Source organism: Mastomys coucha, unplaced genomic scaffold (assembly GCF_008632895.1).
Source record: "Mastomys coucha isolate ucsf_1 unplaced genomic scaffold, UCSF_Mcou_1 pScaffold23, whole genome shotgun sequence".
NCBI classification, from domain to species: Eukaryota; Metazoa; Chordata; class Mammalia; order Rodentia; family Muridae; genus Mastomys; species Mastomys coucha.
Genome location: NW_022196906.1, coordinates 77330139 through 77349449, shown reverse-complemented (window position 1 = coordinate 77349449; position 19311 = coordinate 77330139). Strand labels below are relative to the sequence as shown.

General features: G+C 40.5%; 1 protein-coding gene across 1 annotated transcript; it reads right to left on the bottom strand.

Moving 5' to 3' along the window:
- Positions 1–737: 737 nt before the first annotated feature.
- Positions 738–18860, bottom strand: Irak1bp1 (interleukin 1 receptor associated kinase 1 binding protein 1). Its single transcript, XM_031344695.1, has 4 exons — positions 18489–18860; positions 11268–11333; positions 1375–1505; positions 738–1274 (listed from the first exon to the last, which is right to left on the bottom strand). Exons 1-4 carry the CDS (start codon positions 18798–18800, stop codon positions 1004–1006), a joined length of 780 nt encoding a protein of 259 aa, XP_031200555.1. The 5' UTR covers positions 18801–18860; the 3' UTR covers positions 738–1003.
- Positions 18861–19311: the final 451 nt, after the last annotated feature.

Below are 19311 nucleotides of genomic sequence, written 5' to 3'. Positions count from 1 at the left end.
TACAGTGTGCAGAGTCTTTTGAGCAGTCAGCTCTAAATGGGCGTCATTATTAAACTCTTCCTTTTCAAGGCTTGGGGGTTGACTCAGAAGAAGAGGGAAAGGCTGTAAAAAAGCAGAGGTGATGGATGACTCCAAGGAAGGAGCTTCTTCCAGACACAGTGCTGATGTACATATGAATTCACGGAGACTGAGATAATGCCTGCAAGAGCTGCACAACTTTAAGCCAGACAAGATCTCAGCACAGGGATGGGAAAGTGGGCATCAGGTCCTACCCATAACTATTTGCAGTTGGTAGCTGCTGGGGAAGAGAAAAACCACTTTTCTTCAGTGGTACACAGGTATATTAACTATACACTTCAGGGCAGGCCTCATGATCAGGAATAGTTGGCCAGCAAAATTGTAATCCATTCTGTGTGCGTGTGTGCACACACAGGTGCACTTTGCTTTGATTTTGGATTTTTAAGAGAAAGAAAGAATATAAAGTTGGGTGGATGGAAGGGGTAGGATCTATGAGGAGTTGGGGGAGGGAACATAATATAATCAAAATACATTGTATGAAACATTTTAAAAGAACAAACATATAGACTGTGGTGAAATGGAAAACATTAACATGTTTTATGGAACATGAACGATGTTTTTCTTGACATGCAGCTCAGGTTCTACATTTTTATACAACTGGACAGATACAAGCAAGATATGACTTAACCTGTTTTGTGAAGTAAAGATTCAATATGAGCTGGGTTTTTTGTAATTTTATTTTCAATGTATAAATTCTCAGCATACAAAAGTATGTTTTAATACATTTATTTCTCACAGCATTTCTCAGAGTGTTTGGGAAAATAGAAAGCGATCATATATATCCTGTGGAATATATTCAAAAAGTTGCAGATTTTTCTGAGGATTAGTATACCATACAGCATGTATGTTCGAGACAGAAAGAAGCACTGTAAAATGTATAAAAACAGATTTAAAAGTGTAGATACATTATGTTTTAGTTAGAATTTTAAAGATGCTTTTTTTTCTTCTCTTTTCCTTTTACCTCAAAAGTAATGAACACCTTTGAAGCTGCATGGATGGTTGCACTTTTGATTTTCTGTTGTACAGTTAATGAACCTGGCAACCTGGATAACTGATGATCATCCGTTTGGCCTTCCCAGTCTTTTGTTTCTTCTTCTTTGATTAGTAAAGGTTTTCCCAGAGTTTGGCCAACGAGGTTGCAGACTTCTTGAGCTTTGCGCCACGCATTCTCAACAGCAACCAGACAGGCCTGCCGCCTTAGGGATTCAAAGTAAGGGTTAGTATGACGTTAAAAGACCGGCAGCAGCAGTCAATCGTTCTGTTCAGAATGAAGAACTTAAAGATGAGTTAACTCACCGAAGATTCTCAATAGAACCTGGTGTGTGATAGAACTCAGGTGGGCTGATGACAACAGAGCTATCTAGTTTTTCAACCAGAAAGTTACAAATATTTTGCATTTTTCCAAATTCAGTAAATGTAATGCAGACCTGTAAGTGAAAGGATATCTGATATTATTTTCATGCCTCATGTAGTTTTAAATTTCTGCCTAAATATAAGTATAAAAAGTAAAGCTAAGCTAGTACGTTGGTATACACCCTTAACTTCAGCACTTGTGAGACAGAGTCAGGTAGACAACCCTGGTCTCCAAAGCAAGTTCTAGGTCAGCCAAGGCTACATAGCAAGACCCCGTCTCAAACAAACAAACAAACAAACAAACGATAGAGAGGAAGGAGTAAAGCCCGATTATAAGGTCACTTTTTAAGATAACAAGATATACCAGATAAGAAAACAAATTTAATGTTTATAGCTATATTATTTTCTTACCATAGACTATGAAATTTAAAATGATCTGATATTAGCTTGTATACTTAAAAATTCTTTTAAACCATTTTAAAATTTATTCATTTTTATTTTTTCTGAAATTGGAGGGGTCTCCCTTTCTGGGTTATTATTTGGCTAATTTCTAAACTTGATCCCGTTTCCAACATTGTAATCTAATTTGTTCAGTTAAGACTTCTGAGTGGTAGTGAACATGCCATACTTCACTGACACCACTGAGCTGTGTGTCCCCTTCCAGCAGCCTTACTGTGTACAGAAGTGTATCTGACCCTCCTCTGGAACTTCACCACACTTACCCTCTGCTAGGAGGCTGATGCATGGCTTAGGCCATCCATCTACGGATCCTTCTAGAGTACCTTTTTTTCACCAAAAGCCCAGGGTTGGCACTCCTGTTTCATCCTTAGGAATGGGAGCTTTTCAGCTTCCTGCTGCTCTGACAGGTCTTGTCCTTCACCCTAAACCCAAGTAGACTACTCCCCTGTATCAACTTGAGGCTTTCTTTCCAGACCCCTCACTCCAGCATGAATACTACCTTTGGCCAGTCTCCAGGAAGTCTGAGGAAGTGATGTACCCAACTGAATCAAGACCAGAGTCTTGGGTCAAAATCAGACACCAATTTTCATGAGAAGGCAGAAGGGTAAGTCTCAGAGAAGCAGCAAGGAGCTAAAAATGATGGGCTTTCTTTTATTTTTTGAGACAGGGTTTCTCTGTGTGGCTCTGGGTGTCCTGGACTTGCTCTGAAGACCAGACTGGCCTTGAACTCACAGAGATCTGCCCGCTCTGCCTCCCACGTGTTGGAATTAAAGGCAACATCCACCACAGCCTGGCCTGTGGGTTTTCTTTGTGGCCAAAAAGTTCATGGGGGAGTACAGGCTTCCTGATGGCCCATTCAGGCTAGAACTGGCCCCACAAAGGGCACCTCCTCTTTGCTTCCTTAGCAGGACAGATGAAATTCAGAATCCCAGGTCCAAAAGACTCAGATCCCTTTAGACCAGTTTTAATTAAAAGTTCTTGGCCTGAGCAGTAAGGAAGAAGTTTCAAAATAGCTACAGCCCTGTGTGTGTGTGTGTGTGTGTGTGTATGTGTGTGTGTGTGTGTGTGTGTGTAGTTACAAAAGAAGATCAAGAGCTTTCCCCAACTTACTTGCTTACGTTTAGAATAAACAAAACACATTGCTTCCCCATACCAAAGCCTCGGTCACTGGCAAGAATGCAAAAATAAAAGAGGGGATGTCTTTAAAAATCTCTTCAAGCCGGGTGGTGGTGGTGCATGTCTTTAATCCCAGCACTTGGGAGGCAGAGAGGCAGGCAGATTTCTGAGTTCGAGGCCAGCCTGGTCTACAGAGTGAGTTTCAGGACAGCCAAAGCTACACAGAGAAACTCTGTCTCGAAAAAAATACCAAAAAACAAAAACAAACAAAAATCTCTTCAAAATCCCATGTATAGAGAAGTAAAGTCAACTTGAGCAATCTAATTCAACCCTTGGTATACAAATCTATGAATTCAGTGCAGGGTTGGGGCACAGGCCACATTCCATACCTCACATCATCCCAGAGATGGAGAAAGTGGCCATGAAACATCATTGCTAGAGGGTCCTTTCTCAGTAAACCCTAGGCATGTATAAAAGGGGAAATGAGGAAAGAAGACAGTCACTCAAATCCTGGGTGATGGGAAGGTGGAAACCCAAGAGCCTTCAGTGTCCTGTGTGCACATCCATCCTCGGATGGATGGGTTTAAGCTGGCATTGTCTAGAAGGCCAGGTGCCTCTAGTATTCTCAGGGTAACTGCGTTAGGAGAAGTATGGGGAAAAGGCCTCTAACTGACCCTGTCTGCTCTCCCACCCTGCTGGTTCAAGGTGAATGTGAGAGGCTCCACTATGGGGTGCTGACATAGCCTGGTCTACCCAGGACACTTGCGGGCATACACATGAAGCTGATTGGGCCCCAGTTTCCACCTCTGGGGAAGATGAAAAGCAGAAAACCCAAGAGAGCTACAAAACAGGAAAGGGGGACCCACAGGCTCTGGCATACTAAGAAACTGGCAAGACCTCAGCATCCTGGTCCCATCCTGTGTCAGCACCTGATGACAACAAGGTTCCACTTTATTTTGGATGTGCCGCCATCACCCCTGGGCACAGTCCTGGGGTCACAGGAGCAGTTGGGGAAATGGACAGAGGAAGTGAGTCTGAAAGAGCTTGAGGAAGCTCTGGCAGTGAGAGGGTGCTGTTCGCTCCTGAAGGTGTCCTTGTCGAGAGCTCAAGGCAGAAGGCACAGACTTTAAGTGTCTGGGGTAGAACTTCTTGGCCCTGTGGTCAAGTAGCGGCAGGCAACAGGTTTCTGGCAGACAGAAAACAGGCAAGCCGCTCATGGGGTGCACGTCTCAGAACCACTGCCCACTTGGTCAAAAAAGCTGTTGACAAAAGGTGAGAAGCACACAATGTACTCAGAGTGCCACAGAGTATTGAGGGCTGGAGTGTAGTTCTCGAGGATGGCCCCAACAGAGCCACCACATGTAAATACACATATGCAGGAATAATGTCCCACAGGGTTTTGCCCTGTTTCCTATGGAACTATTCCACAATGAGAACATAAGTGCTCAGCACCCCAAACAAGTTCCAGGCTCCCTTCCCGGTGATGGTTACAATCTGACGTCTGATGGGCCTCTCGCAGGCCCCACACACTCTCTGCCAACTGTGGTGACTCCTAGCTTGTTCCAGTCAGACCAAGGAATCCCCAGCATGCTGTGGGGCTGGCTCCCAGGCTAAAGAGTTTCCTGAGGTGAGCTACTCTGAGTCTTTCTCTGGCTTCATCTAAATAATTATATCTATCCCATTACTTCACAAATCTCAAATAATTGTATTACTGGTTACGTCCTCAGCTCCCAGGCCCCTGGCAGTTAACTGACCTCTTCCTGATGGGCAGACTTGCCTTTTCCAGGAATATGTTGTCTTTGGAGATTCCTTTAACTTGGTTGGCATAGTGCATGTGCAGTTTCAGCATGTTCTTGTTATAACTGTTTTAATCTGAGTAGTGTTCTGTTATACGGATAAAACCACAGTTTGTCTGAAACATTTGTTCCCAGTTTGAGGTTATTATAACTAAAGATACTTTTCAAAGTGGTTGTCAGTATTTTGCATTTCTGGATGGATTTTTTTTTTTTTTACTCAGTTTGCTAATTTCTACTTTTAAAAGCTAGCTAGCATTTGGAATAAGACTGTAATAAATCTATGTATAACTCATTTTAGGAAGAACAAGTATCAATAGTTTTGAGTCTTCCAAATCACAAACAAGATACACTTCTCACCTTTCTTAGGTATTTTATTTCTCTCAGAAATGTTTTATAGTCTTTAGCATATTTTATCAGGTGTATCCTTTGACATTTTAAATTTTGTTTGTTACTTCTAATAGATTTTCCCCATAATGTCTTCTAGATAGATGGTATTATTGTTTCTGAATAAAGAGTGTTTTATTTTGCCCTTCTCAATTTGAATATTTGTATCCTTTCCTGCTCTGCTCCCAAACTACAATGACTAGAATTTCAAGTATGATGCCCAAAAGAAGTCATAAGTGTAGCCATCATCTTTGTATGGTACCTGGCCTTAGGTACAAAGGTATTCAGTATTTCACCATAATGGTATAATGTCATCAGTGGCTTCTTAAATAGGTGTCCCTTAACTAATTAATTAGTTAAAGTTCTATAATCTTTGCACTAACTATCTGAAACTTTGTGTAATATTAGAAGTGGAAGGACTTGTATATCATCTTGATTACATTACTCCTTTATCATTAAAAATGATTTTGTTCTTTGTGTGGTAGCAGTCTTTGCTCTGTAGTTTACTGTCTGTAATACAATTACAGTTAATTCACAGCTGACCCACAGCTAAATGGTGTATTCTTCTACATCTCGTTATTTGTAACCAACACCTTCTCATATTTAGAGTATGCGCCCTTCAGACAACATATAGGTGGAGTCCACTTTTTTATACAATCTAAAATTCCTTTTAAAAGACAGAATCTCGCCGGGCAGTGGGGGTGCACGCCTTTAATCCCAGCACTTGGGAGGCAGAGGCAGGCGGATTTCTGAATTTGAGGCCAGCCTGGTCTACAGAGTGAGTTCCAGGACAACCAGGGCTACACAGAGAAACCCGGTCTCAAAAACAAAACAAAACAAAACAAAAGACCTCCAAGTCTCTGCCTGAGTTTACAGACCTGTGTCTCCACACCAGGCAAAATACTTTCTTCTGCTGAAGGTGTTTAGACCATTTACATTTTATTAAGATTATTGATAAGCCTGTGATGTTATTATTTTGTATTTGTTTGCTCTTCTGTTTCTTAATTCCTGTTTTTAAATTATTATTATTATTCTGTTTTAAACCTCATTGCTTATTAGTTGTACTGCTGCTTTAGTATTAATAAGATACATCTAAGTTATCCCAATGTATTTACAAGAGGTATATTATGCACATAAGAGCCTAAATAGTATGCTTTCATATTGTTCCTTCCTATCCTTTTACATTATTACTACTTTCCTTATAATTTAAGTGAAATTTTAAAGAGATTTATATTTGAAAAATATCTATTAAAACAGTTTTCAGCCTGGCGGTGGTGGCGCACACCTTTAATCCCAGCACTTGGGAGGTAGAGGCAGGTGGATTTCTGAATTTGAGGCCAGCCTGGTCTACAGAGTGAGTTCCAGGACACCCAGGACTACACAGAGAAACCCTGTCTCGAAAAACCAAAAAAAAACAAAACAAAACAAAAAAAAAAACAAAAAACCAAAAAACCCCCACAGTTTTCATTTTCTATGTTCTTTGTTCCTTTGTGTAGACAGATGCCTTTTTTTAAAATATCATTTTCTTTTGCCCAAGTGATACTATTTAATATTTCTCAAAAACAGGTCTATAGGCACTGAATTCTTTCAGCTTAGAAAAAACCCTTTAATTGGTTTTATTTCTGGATTTTTATTGGATATAGAATTTTAGGTTTACTTTTTTTCTTTTTAATTGTTTATTTTTGAGATAGGATCTGGCTATATACATACAAAATCAAGGCTGGACTGAAACTTGCAATCTTTCCTGCCCACTCTCCACCTAATGTTAAAGACTTGTGTAATCATGGAAGGCCTGTGTATATGGGGAGGGTGCTGTATGTATGTTTTGTACATAGGCCTGTGCATGCACTTTGGGGGCCAGAAGTCTACCTGGAATATCTTTTCATATCTTTCTCCACACTAGCTGGATTAGCTGGTCAGACAGTCCTCCATATTTTCCTGTCTCCTCCTCCCAGTGTGGGATTTTGCCACCATGCACAGTCCCCAACCCCTTGTGGGGGCCAGGGATCCAAATGCTAGTCCTTTTGCTCATACAATGAATAATTTCCCCACTGAGCCATCTCTCCAGCATCCATGGCTCTTGTTAGTACTTTAAAGGCGTTGATCCACTGTTTCCTTCTTTGTATTGTTTTCCACAAGAACAAAAAGAAAAACATTGATTTCTTGTGAACAGAGAGATTAACTGTGTGACAGTGCTGCAGGGCATTTAGGATAAAAACAATCTATACCTGCTTGAGTACTGTTGGCAGTGCCAAGAGGCCACTGGATCCTAGCTCCTGCAGAAAAGGGATGTGGATACTATTATACAGGTATTTCTTCCTGATCTAGATGGTGTAAAATCATTTGGACATACACCCATAAGTGGAATTGCTAGGTCATCTGGGAGTTGGTTTAATATTCTGGAAAAATTCCACACTATTTTCTACATAAGTTTTACTATTTTGCATTGCTGTTGGTGACATACAAGGCTCTAACTTCCCCACATCTTTGCCTACCACCATGTCTTTTTGACAATAACCACCCTAACAGGTATAATGATATAATTCACTGTGGTCTCAGGTTCTATTTCTCTGACAATTGGAGATACTGAATATCTGTCCATATAGCTGTTGGTATGTTTGTAGTAAGTATCTATCCAAGCCATCTGTAAATCTTTAAATCATGTTACTTGCTTTTGTGCTATTGTGTTTTACATGTCTAACTACCATCTAACCATATTACATGTTATTTAATAGCCCAGGAGATGACTAGAATATGTTAGATGTTTGCTGGCCAAGTGGAGTTTGCTACAGTCATCTCCATAAAGCCACACACCTTTCTTTATGACTAGGCTAGCACACTCTGTCTCATGGTTTCCACTGACAGTTGGTGGCCAGCTAAAGGTAATCATGTGCTGGAATGTACAGTATCCTGTAATGTCTGGATTCCAGGGAGTCCTATCTAAATCAAAATCACATGCTTTCTTAAGACATCACAACACTAAATGCTAAAAAGGCAGATACAGCAGAAGGAAGAGTAGAGGTTAACCCAATTCTCACATAGTCAAGGACTCTTGCCCAACCCATAACTTTAGTCTTAGAACACCTCAGTGGTCTGAAAACCCCTCCAGGTTTCCAGCCCTTGTTCACTTCTAGAACTATCTCTTCCCTGTTCTCTTGGTGACCCTTTATAATAATAAACTTAACTACAAGTGCCAGTGATGGTTCCAGACTATAATCCCAGTGCTTAGGAAGCTGATATAGTTAAAACCATAAATTTGAGGCTATCGTGGGCTACACACTGAGACTCTGCTGAAAAATTAATAAAAAACAAAACATACTCTTCTAAGTAGAATTATTACAAACTGAATTCCTAACAGGTAATAACCTTTAGAAGGATACACTAGCCTCCTAAAATCAAACCTCCGTTATTTAGAATCTTGCCTGACTACTCATTCTGTCAAAATAATCTGTACCAAATCTATACCAAAACATGTTGAAGCTTGCCAGAGGCCTCCTCTGGCCTTTAGGGGACTGGTCTGACACAGTGTCGGACGAAGGCTAAAGACTGATGATCCCTGGCTTTACAATCTTATAATTTGTGTGTTAATAAGTGCTGGTTTCTTATTGTTTTTTGATAAGCGCTAGTTTCGTACTCTGTAACACTCTTACTATCTGTGCTTTAGTAAGAGCTGGTTTCTCTTCTGTCTAGCTCAAGGACCTCTTCCTGGCCAGGTAAGAGTCTTAGAACTCATTAACTCTCCATGAAGTGAGAGAAAAGAAGGAAAAAGAATTAGAATTAAAATCTTTTACATAGGCAATATGCACAGTCTCACTCACATACATACACACACACTCTGGTTGGGCACAACCACCTGTCTCATCAACTCCACACTGTTCATGTATACTTACATACATACACATATACCTACACACATAAATATAGACAAACATATACATATGTACATTTGGTGGATCGGACAGAGCCCCCCAAGCCATACACATACAATTGATGGGTGGATGGGGCAGAGTCCCAGATGCCACACTTTATTCCTTCTCTCTGGCCTTCTTATACAAAATTAAGACAAAAGTTCTTAGAAAATTACTTCATAGATAAGATGTTACACAAAAGGGGAGTTAGAGAAGGATGTCAACAGTTAAGTTCAAAGTAGTGTTTCATTCTGTAAGCTCTTTATAAGTTCAACAACAGTTGAACATGGCCTCACTTTATCATAGTGCAAACCTGCGGCTTCATCCTTGGTCCTGACCTAAAATGAATGTGTTTCCTTGATCACGAATTTGTCCCAAGCCTATTTCTCTTTTTAGTGTAACTGAAAGCTCACTGTATTCCTTATTATGTGCCTTTGCTTACTATCTATGAAGAATGGGCACCTTTTATTTTTGATTGATTCTAATTTTGTTATATATTTCTGGCAAATAATTAAAACCATCTCTTAAAACTTTCTTCCTAAAATTATTTGAACCAAACTAGGAATTCTATAAAATCATTAATTCATCTAAATAGCACTGATTCATAAATGTTCATCTTCATGTAGATCTGCAGGAAATCTGCTCAATAGGTAGGCTAATGCTCAGGAATCCTTAGACTATGTAATAGTGATAGGAAAGGCCTATCCTGGGAAAAAGTCTCTTGGGACTTTGCGTCTCATAGCTCACCTATTGTAGGCCATGCAAAATGGGGAGACACCTCCAGAAAACTTACTTGCATGCCTTTGGCCTTTCCTAGTGGCTCTCTATGAATAACTGTAAATTTCATTGAGATAGTTAAATTTTAAATGGAACAATCACAGACCTTATTGAGATGAGTGTTTACTGATGAAATTCTTACTTCAAGAGAGTCTTAGTCAGGGTTCCTATTCCTGCACAAACATTATGACCATGAAGCAAGTTGGGGAGGAAAGGGTTTATTTGGTTTACTTCCACATGGCTGTTGATCACCAGAGGAAGTCAGGACTGGAACTCAAGCAGGTCAGGAAGCAGGAGCTGATGCAGAGGCCATGGAGAGATGTTCCTTATTGGCTTGCTTTCCCTGGCTTGCTCAACCTGCTCTCTTATAGAACCCAAGACTTCTAGCCCATGGATGGTACCACCCACAAGGAGTCCTACCCCCTTGATCACTAATTGAGAAAATGCCCCACAGCTGGATCTCATGGAGGCACTTCCCCAATTCAAACTCCCTTCTCTGTGATAACTCCAGCCTGGGTCAAGTTGACACACAAAACCAGCCAGTACAAAGAGACAAGGAGTTGCCATTCTAATGTTCATTAGTTTCTGCTCTTCTGATCTTACCCCTGATCTCTGAGAAACCCAAATGATCTAAGCTTAACATTAATACTAGGAAGCAATAATAAACTAACTGACAGAAAAGAACGCCAGGTGGCTTCTGGGGTTGTTTTCTACTTCTGGAGAGAAAGAGTCTCTCATTGGTAAACAAGACTGCACTCTGACTCCCGTCGTCTTAGTTTCCTACGACAGGTGGCAGCTGGAAACCCTGGGACTGGAAAGCAGCAGTCTGGTCATGGCTAGACGCCCTCAAATATAGCACCTGGATGCTCAGACCTTAGAGGCAGAAGTAGGGCAGAGCTGGGGTCTCGGTGTCCTCATGGATAGAGCATTCTGAAGATAATGCATTTCTCAAGGTGGGTAAAGACAGCATGATTTAAAATGTTAAATAATGTTTCTCACAGTGACTGTGAAGTTTGTATTGAGAAATAAAATAAAAATGTTTTTAAAAAAGTCTTCAATCCTTTATGGCTTTTCCATGTTTTTATCTAAGGGAAATTCTTCTCCTATCAAGCTTCTTCTCACCAGGCAATAATGGCACAGAAAGGTATGTAGGTGCTCTCTCTATATTGCTACTACGTCATTTTACCCCCTTTCTTTACATTTATTGTACATGTAGATCTCATTACATTTATTGTAAAGTATCATCAGATATATAATATCAGAATGATTTTGAGAAAAATTATCTTTTATCATCACCATAAGAGTAATTCCTCTAGTAGATTTCAGCTTAAGAATAAGTGTAAATTGCAGTAGAAATTCCACAACGTCAAGGTGCTTCGACTCACTCAGTACATACCTCAGCTTCCATGTAATATGCATTTTCTACTCTTCTAATATCCTTTGTCACAGTTACATTTTCTGCCTGAAACAGAAGGTATCAAATTAAAGTTACTAAATTTGGCTACAAAATTCAGTTGTTTCTGCCTATCAATTAAACCTGAGTTTGAAATATGAAGACATACAGGATGCAAAATGAACTTCCTGGGTTGATGTTTTACATTTTCTTAAATGTGCCATGAAATCAATTAGAAGCCTAGAGATCCTTGTTCAAAAAAAAAAAAAAATGAACAGTTCACTTCACTTTTCAGTCATTTATTTCACTTGTATGGAAAACATGGACTTGACATAGTACCAATCATATGTACCTTTGGGTAAGTTACTCCGTAGTTTTGAGTCCTTGCTTCCACATGTATAAAATCAGGTCAATAGAAACACCATCTGGTTGTTATAATGATTTAAAAACAAATTATATGTAATGTGCTTGGATAGAGAAGGCAATAGACAGAAGTAGACCTCATAATATTATAGAACTCCACCAAGCATTTCCTGCCACAATTTACTTCTCAAACTATGAGTCGAAAGAAAAAAAAAAAGAAATGGAAGGGAGAGAGGAAAGAAGAAAATCCCCATAACCAACAGATATGTTTATATGGCTATGATTGCCATTGAAATCTTCCCACAGACATGGAAGGAAGCTAAACAATGAGTTCTCCCATCCAGGAAACAAGTATCACCTTGAGTGAATGAGTATTATTTGACCTGGGCACAGTCACGTCAAGGATCTCAATGCCTTTGCACCCTGGGAATGGCAAAGCCTTCTTCCAATCAGAATGCTGATGGTGTATGCAGAATGGCCACCTTACTTTCACCACCACTACTGCTCACACATACACTTTACACCCTAGAGACTATTCCTGAGATTAATCAAACCTGCTTCCTTGTTCAGCTATATGCAACAACCCCACCTCCCCATTCTACTGCATCTAATAAACACACTGAGCTCTGGGATGCAGCAGTTTCTTTATCAGAGAACCCAGCCTTTCTCTGTCCACATGTATGTTATTTCTTCATTCCCTTTCTGCCTCAGATAGGTCAGTCCCCGGAGCTGCTCGGAACACAGCACCTCTTGATGTTTAAAGTCCCAGGTCAGAATCAGTGTTCATGCTAGCACTGTTTCCACCTTCCCTCTTGAGCGGTGAGCAATGTGGCTCCCACTCATACATTTGCTCAACACCGGAATACTACGGAAAGCAGTTTCAGAACTGCTAACTAGTAACCTGGAAAGCAGGGCCTGGGGTTCTGTACCTTTATCTTCACCCCAATAGTTTCCAGCTCAAATACTCTTTTCTAATTACTCAGGACGCCTTTCCCCACCCCCTTTAGTTCAGCTGTGTCCTTTGTTAATAATAGAACTGGGTTAATTTATTACAGTCTGAATTCTGTCCTGAGATTAAGGTCTGACAGCCTTAATCTTAAGGTTTCATGCCTTTCCTCCCCCAGTTTGCAAATGTTAAATTCACTCTCTGTGACTTACAGCTCCTTGGGTTTTGACAGGTGCACACAGTGAAGTATCAAGCACTCCAGCACAGAGAGGAAAAGTTCTTCCATGTTAACAGTTCCCCCGTGCATCTTCTTTATAGTCAACCATTTAGTTGTCTCCATGGGTTTGCCTTTTCTGAATGTTGTATGAATGGAATAATGAAACATCTGTCTTTCGTTTTGGTCTGGTTTTTTTTGTTTATTTGTTTTGTTTTTTTCGAGACAGGGTTTCTCTGTATAGCCCTGGCTGTCCTGGAACTCATTCTGTAGACCAGGCTGGCCTTGAACTCAGAAATCCACCTGCCTCTGCCTCCCAAGAGCTGGGATTAAAGGCATGCACCACCACCACCCAGCTGGTCTTTCCAATATACATTTTGACTACACTATAGGTAAGTGGCCAGAGATATGGTTAAACATCCTACAATATACAGGTTAAGCCAAGAAGAGTGAATTATTCAGCTCAACATGTCAACAGTGCTAAGGCTGATAAATCTACCATACCAGTCTGGTTTATGAGGCTTTCCTGACTAAACTAGTTTTGTTTCTACATACATATAAAAAGGCAGATTTTTAAAGTGGAAATGGTCAACACAGGACTAGTCATTTACATAATATGAAAAGGTAGGCTGACAGTCTCAGTAGCCATAAAAGCTATGTAAGAATGAACTCAAGAAGTGAAATCCTTACCACTGTTCAGAAAATAATTGAATAAAGTGACTACAATACTGTAAAATCAGCATTTATCCTGAAATATGCTTAGTACCAAATATAAAGGGAAGTTTTACTTGCTCTGTAGAGGCTTCCACCATCTAGAATTACAGACTATCTCCATGTCACCATTTAACATGCACACCCTGTTGTCTGCAGGCAAGAAATCTTTCCAGTAGATCAGTAATGAAGGAAGAACAGGGCCTCAAAGGTTTTTTTTTCTTTACAAAGATTTAATAATAAAAACAGTGTGGATAGTATAGGAGTACCACATAAACTATTATTACACTAGGTCTGGCTCTAAATAGCTTGCGAATGCAAAAAAACCAATGACTTGGGATATTTCAAAACAATCAAGGCCATAAAAAATTCTCATGCCATAGTTATGTTCCTGCTCCTAAGCAGCAACTGTGGGATTCAGATGAACCCTGAGATACCTCAACCATTTTGGATTAGCACATTTGCTTGCCACAGACATGCAGCTATCAAAATACAAGCTAATTTGTCTGTAGCATTTCTCTTGCCACAAACAGAAGTGAGGTTGTCCATTCAGGCTTTATTTATAGATTTATTTATGTATAGAAGTGTTTTGCTCACATGTATGTCTGTGCACCATGTGTGTGCTTGTGCCCGTAGAGTTTAGAGGAGGTTAACAGATCCCTGGAACTGAAGTTACAGAGGGCTGTGAGCTGGCATGTGTATATCAGGAATCGAACAAAGATCTGTGGCAAGAGCAACAAGTGCTCTTAAGCAGTGAACCATGTCTCCAGCCCAAAGGACCGCTTTTCTATCATGGTTGTAATACATCAGTGTGGCTGCCTTAAGATAGTATACCATCCTGTGATATAAGGCTTGGGGTGCATGCGCTATTTTGAGTCTTGCAGAAAGATACCAGGAAAGCCAGGGACCTAACCATATAAAACCTGAGTAGCCACAAAATAACCTGACTTTTCAGTTGTGTAAAACAGTGATTTTTATTGTCAAAAATGAGATTATTTTGCAAAGTTAAGACAGATTAATGAAGGTTATGAGCATAGCTACTTATCTAGATAAAAGAAAATAAAACCATTGTCATTTTACCAAAATAAAGTCCAAGCATAGAATATTTAATAAACTATTAAGGATCCCTAAAGATTCTAAGATGTATCACTTAATGGCCATATTGTCTTAAAACCATGGACTGAATGAACAGTACATTAAAGGTAGAAAACATACAGAAAACAATAATGCATTTGGCTAAACTGTCAAAACTTAAAACTATATAATATATATATAGCAAAAATACAGATTTGTTTTTGTAATATATGATAGCCATATGTTACTGGTAACCATACTTTTTAAGATCCCTATAAATTAATGTGGAAAAGGATAAAAATAAAATGGGAAAAATACTAAGAACTGAAAATTTGTGGAAAAAGTTTAATTTCCATTGTTAAAAAGGAAAACGTGACTTTTTTGGACTTAATGAATTTGAAAAATTACAGAAGAAAATAATACTCCTGTGTCAAGTGGAGATGGCATTCACTGGTCTCCCTGAATTACTACCATCCCCTGTCTTGATTTGGGTATGACCAGGAGCCGGTTTGGAAACAATGTTTGGATAAATTTATCTTGATGGTAATTCCATCAAAAAATTAAGTGGGTGGGTGGAATCAAGACAGAAGAGAGCCAATAAAAGCTGTACTGGAAAGCAAATTACCATTCGAGACAACTCCAATTAACCCTGCAGAGAAACTCTGCAACTGGGGTGAGAAAAGACCTCAATTTTCTACCAACAAGTGAGGAAGCTGGGATGGCTGGCCACTCCTGCCACTCAGTTCAGTTTTCCATTGCCTTTACTTGAAGACTATTCAGGGTGGGCAGCAAAACTTAATTTCTTGGAAATATTCCAAGAAATATTCTCTTATTGCCTACTAATGTGCCAGAGGCATGTATAGTTATTGAAAACAATAGTTGTGAATGGCGAGTACTGGAGTTTACAACCTAAGCTGCTACACAGAATAGAACATACTACAATGACAATCACCTGCAATGTTTGCATGCCCCATTCATATACAGAAGCCTAACGACTGGTGTGATGGTGTAGGATGGCCTTTGAGGTTAGATGACAAGGGTGGAGCCTAATGGATGGAATTAGTGTCCTCATGAAGAGGCCCCAGTAAGTTGCCTTCTCTCATATAAGAACACAGGGATGAGGTACCATCTCTATTTATGAGCTGAATCATCACAAGACCAAATCAAAACTGATGGTGCCTTGGCCTTTCTAACTTCCAAGACTATAAACACTAACTAACTCTAACCCTAACCCTAACCCTAACCATAACCTAACTCTAACCCTAACCCTAACCCTAACTAACCCTAACCCTTACCCTAACCCTAACACTAACCTAACTCTAACCCTAACCCTAACCCTAACCTAACTCTAACCCTAACCCTAACCCTAACTAACCCTAACCCTTACCCTAACCCTAACACTAACCTAACTCTAACCCTAACTAACCCTAACCCTAACTAATCCTAACCCTAACCCTAACACTAAGCTAGTCAGATATTCCATTATAACAGCTTCCCTGCTCCTGCTCCCTCCCTGCCCCCCAGAAAAGTAAGACAAAATGAAGCTAAGTGCCACTGAAGTCTGAACGGTGTTAGGGAGCGCTTAATACATGTTTCTGGGTTAAACAAACACTAGTTAGAACTTTACATTTTCCCATTAAAGCAATGCTAAAACTGACCGCTCTAACTTCGTACAGTTCATAAACCTACAATCTACTAAGTAATTGAGCTAATAACTTATGCATTGCTTCATTCCTTTTCTTTTACTCATTCCAAAGCATTTTTCATTGTATGCACTATGTACATGAGCATTACTCAGTTGGCAATCACTCTGAGAGATAAGTATATCAAGAATGATAACAGACTGACACTTTTTTTCTTTTTTTTTTTTTTTTAAAGTTTTTTCCGAGACAGGGTTTCTCTGTGTAGCCCTGGCTGTCCTGGAACTCACTCTGTAGACCAGGCTGGCCTCGAACTCAGAAATCCACCTGCCTCTAGACTGACACTTTTTATTTAAAGAAAGAAGTGGGGTATTGAATAATAGGTATTAGTGTTGATAAGAGAATGACACGAATGTGATTTTGGTCTGGTTCTTAAAAACAAAACAGAAGTCATCTAGGCTAAGAGGGGAAGAGAAGCCAGGACATAAGGATGAGAAAGTCAGTTTCCATCTGTCAAGTGTTGAGGTTGGGAGAGGCCCTCTAAGCAGAGGTATTTATAACCCAGTATTCCAACGTTTAAATCACATAAGGTCTTGGTGAAGTCCATAACTTACCCTGAGAAGTGCTAACACGATTTCTATATGAAAAAGCTCTCTATATGAGTCTTTCCTCTTGTTAGCAAAGATAACTTGGGAGATTACTATGCTTCTGTGCCTTGCCCTGAACACTGACGTTGAATGTAACTATTGTATTTATTTTGCTTTACATGTTAGAAGTTAGAAAAATGGGTTCAGATTGTTCTGTGTCAATGACATAAAAACTACGTCCTTCAAGCAGGACTACAGCAGGTTGCCTAGGACATAGTCTTCTCCATTTTAATCCTACTTTTTCACTTTGCTTACAATTTACATTAAACTTTTTTATTGATTTAAATTTTATTGCATTATGATGAAAAAAGATACATAATTTCAATTTATCTCAATTTGTTAACATTTTTAAAACATATTTTCAGTAAATAGAATTACATCACATTCTTCTTTCCCTTTTGTACCCCAACTCCTCCCAGGGACCCCCCTTCAATACCTACCATACTTTTCGTTTTTTTTATCATATTCTTTAAAATTTATAAAATATTGTAACATTGAAATAAGTATTATAAAAGTTGTTTGATATAAAACAACAATCAATTGAACAGTCTTATGTAGATGCTTGTCTACAGCAATCCATACATACGTTTTTCTCAATATGAATTTTAAATAACTCCTGGGAACCTGCCCCCATCATTTCAATTATTCTGGTTTTAAATGCAATACAAATACATTTTCTTTTTAAAAATAAAGAGTAGCTTTTCAAAGGTATGGCATTTCTAGCACAGAAGTAATACTATGTTGAACTTTAACTAAATCAGAGTCACCCCTGAAAACCACGGTTCTTGCAGCCAGGGTCCTGTTTTGTTCAATGCTACTACTGAGAAGGCTGACTGTCTGGGGCTTGTAATTTTCTTTCGTAGTAATTATCTGAAGTGTGGCAAAGTTGGAAACAATCTCGATTGTGGTTTCTGGAATAGGATTTCAAATATTGTTCTTTAAAATCCAAAGCATTATTTTATCGCCCTAAATTTGGAAAGTGAGGATATTAAAACATGCCTAAGAGTTGTGTGTGGAGGGGTAAAGCTAGTTCCATTTTTGCCCCATTCCCTAAAAGGAGGGAGGCTTGAGGTGCGACCTATTTAGTGATTTCTTTCACCGACATGTCTAAGAAGTAAAAACATTTCACCTATGGAATTTACATACGCTGACTTTAAAATGGTTAAAACTAAAAAGGTGGAAATTTTGGGGTAGGTGATCATCATAAACCAAAAATAGACGCTAGTACACTGAAGAACAACCACTCCACACAAATCTTTGATTGGAAGGAAGCAGCTCAAGATCCTCACCCGCCTATTTCACCATGCAAAATAAAAACTACCAAGGGGCGGGGGATGCGAAGTGGGAGGGGAAGATTCAACATTCTACATATGCAAACAAATTACATTTACATGGAATTTTACTCTAACTTTACAGACAAAATTACTGTAGCAAACATCACCAGATTAAAAACCTACCCAACCTTGTATTCGTGATTTCAAGTTCGCTGCGGCCAATAACGGCTTTCATCTAGGTTCTAGAAGGAAAGGGTCAAGCATCCATTGAGCCCTGGAATGAATCTTGAGGTAACAAAAGCATCCCCAAAGGCCCAGGAGTCACCCGCTCTGTGCCCAGTCTCGGAAGGCTCACCGGCAAACCCTGCTGCTGGAGGCTCTGCGTGATGTAGTCCAGGCGGCGGCACACACTCTTCTTGGCCTCGGCCGACACCTCCTTGGTGCTGCTCACCCGCACGGTCACCAGCGCCCGGTCGGGGCAGGCGGACACTTCGGCAGCGCCGCTCACGTGGACCTCGCGGGCTCCCTGGGGGGCCTGCGCGACGTGGGGGCGGCAGCCGATCGATTGCACCTCTGCGGCCGAGATCGGGTGGTTTTCCCGGCCCCGGTCAGCCCAGGGAACCAGTTCCATGAACACCCGCGATGCAGGGGCGGGTTGCAGCGACATAGCTGGGGCAATCGCGTTGCCATAGCAACGCCGGGTTGATGGCGGGGAGTGACGTTTGGCTACCGCGCTTGCTCGTCCGCGCGGAGGATGCCGGGATGGAGGCGGCGGAGCCGCTCACTGTTGGGCGCCGCTACGGCGTGGAGACCCGGTCTTCTCTCAGAGAAGTAGGCCTCCTCACGTTTGAAATGGTTAACCTCGTGGCCTGCAGGAGCCTTAGCAAGCTGTCTTGGCCTCGCTGTCAGTGAGCGAGCACGGGCCTTCCGCGTGACCTGTAGTCCTTCCCCTCAACCCCCCACCCCCATGCGCCCTCCATCCCTCAATCCTAATGGGGACGCGGGCTCTGCCTGCTTTTCCGGGGTGTGGGATTCCCGTAGCCGTATCTTCCCGTGTTTTACGGTGCCGGGGCGGCCTTTTCCTTTGTGAGACTCCGGTGGTCTTAACCCTCAAGTGCAAGTGCTTGTTTGGTTCGTGAGAAGTTTCTCTTCAGATAAACCACGTTTTGCCAATGAGA